The sequence below is a fragment of the Apostichopus japonicus genome, chromosome 23 (genome assembly GCF_037975245.1).
Source record: "Apostichopus japonicus isolate 1M-3 chromosome 23, ASM3797524v1, whole genome shotgun sequence".
NCBI lineage: Eukaryota > Metazoa > Echinodermata > Holothuroidea > Aspidochirotida > Stichopodidae > Apostichopus > Apostichopus japonicus.
In genome coordinates this window covers 1,607,267-1,614,741 of record NC_092583.1, presented here as the reverse complement: position 1 = coordinate 1,614,741, position 7,475 = coordinate 1,607,267, and the positions used below count along the sequence as shown (strand labels likewise).

At 38.2% G+C, this 7,475-nt stretch overlaps 1 protein-coding gene across 1 annotated transcript; it reads left to right on the top strand.

Annotated features, from left to right (window-relative positions):
• The first annotated feature begins 92 nt into the window (after nucleotides 1–92).
• On the top strand, nucleotides 93–7,462 carry LOC139965108 (transmembrane protein 41A-like). Its single transcript, XM_071967347.1, has 6 exons — nucleotides 93–542; nucleotides 1,397–1,567; nucleotides 2,672–2,831; nucleotides 3,323–3,484; nucleotides 4,830–4,968; nucleotides 5,213–7,462. Exons 2-6 carry the CDS (start codon nucleotides 1,431–1,433, stop codon nucleotides 5,389–5,391), a joined length of 777 nt encoding a protein of 258 aa, XP_071823448.1. The 5' UTR covers nucleotides 93–542; nucleotides 1,397–1,430; the 3' UTR covers nucleotides 5,392–7,462.
• Nucleotides 7,463–7,475: the final 13 nt, after the last annotated feature.

Sequence of the window (7,475 nt, the reverse complement as noted above, 5' to 3'; positions counted from 1 at the left end):
TCGGTTCTCGTTATAATAAGTTTTGATAAGTAAGTCTGGTAAGCTTTAAATTTCTTTAATATTTTTTATCCTGATATTGTTACAAATATAACTTCGAATACGTTAATTTATTTTTGTATTTTCTAACAAAATTACTGGAAAAAGTCTGGTTAACCAGAAGAATGGTCACCTGATCAGTTGCACAGAGGTTTCAGTCAGGTGATCTAAACTACCCTTGGACTCATATGGGAAATTTTTTTTCAGCATTACAGATAAGTACCGATAGCAATAGTGAGTACATAAACAGGATGACGTTCAAATAAATCAGTTTATTGAGAATGAGATACTGTCTGTTTAAAGTCTGTTTGCATAAAAAAAAATCGCGTCAAATGCTTTGCAAATTAAGGCCGTGAAAGAAACGTAGAGTGGGTCGCTGTAAGTTTTGCGGAATGAAGCTCTGACTTCCAATATGCCACAAATCGATAAAAGAGTATTATTCACCTGGTGATGGGAATAGGATTTCACCGGTGTGCAGACAGCATCATCCCGCCAAACAAACAAAAGTAGGTACTACTACTAGTCCTTGGCTGTACTAACAAGTAACATTCGGCTAAGCATAGGCCTAAGTTATGCCTAGCTCCAGTGTACGTACATAGGCTGCATTTCGTTATCAATTACTAGGTTATCAGACGGCGGTATAGCAGTGCCAGTGTTTATTGTAGGCAACATTCACAGTTACAAATAGGCTACTGCTAACTAGGAATAACGTTAGACCAACACTCAACAGGATGTATGATGGCATCCTGTCAATTCGCGATAATTAAGCCTTAATGTTTTTTTTTTAAAGGATAGGCCTAGGCCAACTGTTTATTTCTATCCTTAATTATGCAATATAATTTCCTTGATATTTTGAACAGATTCCCCCAGATATACTTGTTTAAAAGTCGGAACTCAAACTGCTCAAAGCAAGGAAACATTATCTTGATTCTTGCATGCATTGAAGTTTATGGTATAATTCTGATGCATGAGTGAAATGATCCACAGAGGTGTCTCAAAATACAAAACTGATGTTTGCTTGTTTTACTGTGGCAATTTTAACCATTTCCATTAATGCTCTGTAGATTAAAGTTGTTATTGAAACTGGTTACATTTTGACTAACGAATACCACATCTGCAGTGTCTATCAGTGCAGCTACATATCACATTATGTGAATTTAAGGGACATGCGAAGTAACTGTACACCACTGTATGTGTGGAACCCAACCAAATTTGTCAGTGAGTCCTGAAAAAGGCTAACACAATGTTAAGGATCCTCAAACCCTGAATTTGGCTCAAATTGCTACAACAGATTTACACACTTGATCAGCTGTCACCTAAACTCAGTCAATGAAAATCATGTTTTATCATTTTCTTATAGCTCATCACTGCTTGGTCCTTAAAGAAAAAACTGGATGCCATCCACCGAAATGTCACCGCTAATGTCAGTTGTCGCCATAGCAGTGAGCCTGGGGGCTGCTACAGCATGGCTGTACCTGTTGGCAGCTAACCTGCCATCTCTGCCTTCTACTGTAAAGGATGAGCCTGACAGGTACGCATAGAGGTCTACGACTATCACAATTAAGCTTTGAATACAAAGCTCACATTTTCCTGGTTCCACAAATCAGGAACAGCATAATTAAGGTCAATATGCTGTCCAACCTATTGATTGATTTTTTTTTTTTTGGTGAAAATGTTTCCGTTTTAGTGTGTATTTAGTGCGTTTTAGTGTGTATGTACAAAAACCTGTCTTGAAATTACAATTTTTATTGGGCATAGCTGCTGCAGCATATCATTGTATAAATTTGATGTAACATTAGTTCCTAGTTTTGTTGTGTGACAAGTGAACAGTTCACATTTCAATGTCACTTAGTTGGTGATACAGTGATGTTTTTCTTGGTATAAGCTTCACATCGTAATTTTCTGAACATTTGAATTTCATGACTCTTGGATGCCGTATTTGTACATGCCTCCCTGTGAGAGAAAAAATTAAGCTACTATACTTCATGTACTGTATGTGTATTAATCTGAGCACAGTACATTCAATTTCACTAAACAGTTCAATCTAAGATGAGCCCAAACTATTGTTCAGAGCAGAATCAAAACTATAGTTTGAAATGTTTCCCAAAAGGTAATGAGGGCAGTATTGAAAAACTTTATAGCATGCATAGACTCAGGAATGATTGACCTGATTAATTCACTCTGGCTTCGGCTTTGAGAACAGTGTTTTCTGTATGCTGCCATTTTGGACGAATCTAACCGTAATAGTAATTACCGACTTTGCAATCTGCGGTCCCCCCTCACAATTTTTTAAATTCGGAAAGAGTGACTCCATAGTTTTCCCTTCCGGAAAACCAAAAAAAAGCAACAGGACACCATGTGCAAAACACAGCTAATATGTGTACCTGATTAAGAGGTTGAGAGAGAATAAGCCTACTCCTGGGGATTGATATGAAATTTGTGAGAAATAAAAATCAAGCACTTAAAAGCAAGTTAAATGATATAGGAATATTTTATACATTGTCATGTGGTAGAAAATGAGAAAATATTGCATTTGAAATTTAATCAGTGAAACACTCTCGAAAGTTATTCAGCCAGTATGTGTGGTTATCAACATTGTCTGTGACTTACGTTTGGTTTCCTTCGTACTGTGTAGTGGCATGGAGCTTCATTTCCCCAGGGACTTGGAGGATCTCAGCGTCATGGCCGAGATGATGAAGCGATACAAATCCGATCACTTTGGTTACATCACCCTGCTATTTTGTAGCGCTTATCTTTACAAACAGACCTTTGCTATTCCAGGCTCTGTGTTCATGGTGAGGTTACGACAGTTCTTTTTAAACTATTTGAGTTGCAGATTTAGTCAAGAGCTGGCACACATGTCTATGAATGCGAAGAAATTAGAAGACGTCTACCGAAAATATCTCTTACTTGTTTTGTATCATATGCCACAAAGAACTTAGAAATGTGTGACACTGAAGTTGGGTCTGGGGAATACACACATTTTCACAGGTTATACATATTGTATTTTAGGGCAAACACAATTGCTAAAATGTTAGCTTGCAGAGGTGCAACCATTTTATTTGAACCAGGGGAGAACATTTTACGTTTCTTCCCAGATATGGACTCATGGTTCACAGAGGTTGTATCATATTCATACAATTGACCCTTTAAAGTTTTCCCCCTTGTACAGTCTTGTTAATATCAAACTTCAATTTGTGAGAGTTTTTTCTTTGGGAAAGAAACTGAATCTTGGCATTATTTTATCGTAATATTATCTAACATCTTTATATCTCTTACATTACAGAACTTACTGGGCGGTGCAATATTTGGAATTTGGCAGGCATTCCCGCTTTGCTGTGTTTTATCTGCAGTGGGAGCTTCCTTTTGTTTCTGTCTCTCTAAATTCTTTGGAAAAGTTTTAATTATGAAGTATTTTGCTGATAAGCTGGAACCATTCCAAAAGATGGTAAAAAAATTCTACTTTTTTTTTTTTTTCACGATGTAATAAGTTCATAGTTTGCGAGAATGTGTATTGCACACGAATATGTGTCTCTATAATATAATGCTATCGGCCTGTAAGACAGTTCTTTCATGACATTGCTAAACAGTAATAGAAGCCAAAGCCTCATTACACTTCACATCGGGGTGGCTAAAGTTCGTTTTACAATTTCAGATCATTTTTTAAGCAATTTGGAAGACCATTCCAGATGGGAAAACTACGCATTTATCATGCATGCAAAGAACCTATCTTACATTTGCCAGCCAGGACTTCAACCCACAATCTCCTCTATGCTATGTTTCCTTGCTATAGTGATGCAATTGCCTTTATAGCAGGGTTTCCCTAACTTTATCCCCCCCCCCCACGAACCCCTGTGGATGTCAGAGTTGTCCAACTTTTCGAGACACGATCTGAGTCATTATTATACTATAATACGCATAACAGTGCTTCGTAAAAGATCAAGTTCATAGTGTAATATTGTAGAGTTTGTCGATAGGTACGACTTTTGTATATTACTAAATTATATGATATATCAGAATTTAGTTCAACAAAAAGTACTCTAGTCTTGACTTTTAGAAACATCTCACAAACCCCCTAGGATGGACTCACGCAACCCCTAGGATGGACTCACGCACCCCCTAAGATGGACTCACACACCCCCTAGGGGTTCATGCACCGCAGTTAGTGATCCCCTGCTTTATTGTTACTACCATAGCACTGATTCTTAGTTCAAGAAGGAGCACATGTGTCCATCATACTGTAAATTATCTATCTGATTCATTAGGGGGTTTTAAGGAACAGAAGAGTAGGCTTAAAATAGTCATCAAGATATTTCCATTTGCAGTACTATAACAAGGTACGACTGACTTTGAAATAGGTCAGTAACTAAAAGTCCTCTAGAAAAGTCTAGGCAAGTGATTGAAGTTTGTCACTTTTCGATGAAAAGCTAGATGATGGGGATGGGAATGGGGTGATGAAGCATTTTATTGAAAGAATGGTCAATTTGCTTTTGGGCTGGCATTGGCATGCTCAGTGACAATTTACACAAAAAATTATGGTACAGGGAGCACAAGTACAATATAATATATAATAATGCAAAAATCATCCAGTCCTGAAAAGTTTCAATATTGTTGCATTGGGAGATTTTCTTTACCTTCATCCCGCCCCCTTACCCCTACCAAACTATGACCCATAGGGACATCACTTAAACACTAACACATTTTTATGATGTAAATTTAGAAGAGAAATAATTATTTAAATCCCATAAACGATAACTCCTACATGTATGCCATATTTCGGTTTGCTTTGTCAGGTGCAAGAGAACTTGGAGAGTCTGTTCTTCTTTCTGCTTTCCATTCGAATATTCCCGATGACTCCAAACTGGTTCATCAACATGGCTTCACCAATCCTTGATGTTCCTCTCATTCAGTTTTTCTTCTCGGTGTTGATAGGTGAGAGTAGCAATTTTCTTTCTGGATACACATATATTTATTAATTACGGAAAGAATGATTTACTAAACTGACATGCTGATTTTTGCTTGACGAGACCAGCGGTGGTAATTGGGGGGGGGGGAGGGGGGCCTTCATTCTGGTTATAGTTATTTTGGCCTGAACACAATACATTCAAACCAGCGATCTGTCATGAAAATACCAAACGATCTTTCTTTCCCTTCCGTTTCATTTCCTCCACTGCAGGGCTGATGCCGTATAACTTTGTCTGTGTCCAAACTGGATCCATTCTATCCGAAATTACCTCGGTCAAAGATGTCATGACCACCTCCATAATGGTTAAGTTTGGACTCGTTGCCGTAGCGATGCTACTTCCCGGACTTTTAGCCAAGTACCTGAAACAGTCACGGTCAAAATGTTCGTGACGGAGCTAGATCCGATCAGCAAAATGCTGGAAAGTTCTTCGATAACTCAGGGTGTTCATGTTATGTACGTAAATAACGTGCAAGTGGTTTGACATTACTCAGTAGGGGAAATTAAGATTTATGGAAGGAGGTCCTGGGCCGAGAGGAATGGTCTTATTCTTCCCACCGGCTAAACAGTTTACCCCTCTCTCTCCCCTTGGAGATCATGAAAGGGTGGGGTGGGGGTATGTTTGTGTGTAGGGTACATAATATGCAAGCAATCTGAAAACCCCTTGGTGTTGATGTGAAGTACTTTACATAACATGATGTGAGTGGTTTGAGAATCTCTGGTGGTAACGTCATGAACATACGTAACATGCAAGCTGTTTGATGTGATGGTGTTGATGTCATGGATTCGTGTGACATGCAAGTGCTTTCATAACTCCAAAAGACCTTTTGACCTCCAGTGACCTTGAAAGGGTCATCAGTGTAGACCCCACATTGGTAGAAATTCAGTTAAAGGACACCCTCGATCAAATTTCGTAGAAGCATTTTTACCGCCACTCAAAGTAGTTGTCCACACCGAGACATTTTAATAATTGCATATTTTTAACATTGCTGAACTTCTGTGAAAAAAAGCACTGTAGATAGATGCTTCAGAAACCTACAGGAATGTACTGTTGCAAAATTTCTAGTAATATTTAGCAGGCTGAAACTTTGGTCCAATCACAGATGAGCTTTTTGGAGCTTAATATCACCAAAATCTCCAGATATGCAAACTCTTCAACTGACACTACATATTTTATACGGAATACATTACAATTTTGGTCATCAGCTGTTAAAATAACCTATTTGCATAAAATAACCATTTTAGAATGTCTACAGCAATAGACATCACAGGCTGGAATACTCACCATACCGGTTTAGAACACTCAACTTATAAGCTCAAAGTAAACATAGTTATGGTTATACACTTTTTGTTATATTTCTCTTTACATTCTATAACAGAGCTATTTATCTATGCCAGACAAAACTCATAACATTTGCATTTTAAAGCAGACAGATTTTTATTATCAAAACTTTTCCCCGTCGTGTGCTAGCAAAAAAGGTCTATTGAAAGTGATGACCTTTATTCATCATACAAAGAAAAATATCTGAAGGAGAAAATGTGTCGGAAGTTTCTCTCATGTTATTATACAAATATCGAGGGAGGCCTTGCATCAGTTAATATTTTATCAGTCATTATTAACAATTTCTAGATTATTGTTGACAAATGCAAATCTTACAACTGTTTTATTCGAAGGATGACTTTCGGGACAAAATTAAGATGGATACGTTGGAGACTGTTAGAAAACAGTGCTGTCCTTCCAGGTGGTTTTTCTGTATCCCTGTTTATTAAGTTTTGAGAAATGACCGTTTTGTAAAGTGGTTTAAAGTTTTTAATTCCTGTTCGAACTTTCAGACTATTCCTGGCTGTAAATGTCTTTCAGTGAGATGAATGCCAAACAACACCTGCAAAATGTTGACATTTTTTATGCAAAATAAGTAACATACCCCCAAATAGAAGTTAATTTTTCTATAATTTCTCAATGGTGGTGTCATACACAGTCCCAATCAACAAGAATGGTTGAAATCAGCATGTAGTTGTGGCTGCTCTCACCAGGGCCGTCTTCACGCATGGGCCCACTGGGCCCTGGCCCCGCGATGTCAGGGGCCCCGCAATCGTAGTAACCCCATGTCTTAATCTGGGAGGAAAACTTATTGAATAGGCCATTATGCCTGATTGAATTCGATACTTGACAACTTGTGACGAGAGTTGGTGAAACACTTGAGAGTTTGACATTAAATATTCGAATCTGAGTATCACGTATGTTATTCAGCTAAAGTTTTATGCTTTATGCGCGACATAGGGAGGGGTGGTAAATGCAGGCATGTCTATGCTTGAGCGATTGTCAAGGATGTTAGTTTTTCACGCAACTTTTTTCGAACTCACTTGATTGAGGGGCCCCGCTTCATTGCCGGGCCCAGGGCCCGGTGATCTCTTAAGACGACCCTGGCTCTCACACTGCTTGGAATTTTAATTCTTTTTCCCTTTCAAACTTTTC

Bases quoted from the DNA above. Each gene is read 5' to 3' on its own strand.
- LOC139965108 (XM_071967347.1), top strand. From the start codon at position 1,431: ATGCCATCCACCGAAATGTCACCGCTAATGTCAGTTGTCGCCATAGCA. The intron at 2,832-3,322 runs GTGAGGTTACGA...CTTACATTACAG, and splicing joins TTCCAGGCTCTGTGTTCATG to AACTTACTGGGCGGTGCAAT. The intron at 4,969-5,212 runs GTGAGAGTAGCA...CCTCCACTGCAG, and splicing joins TTTCTTCTCGGTGTTGATAG to GGCTGATGCCGTATAACTTT.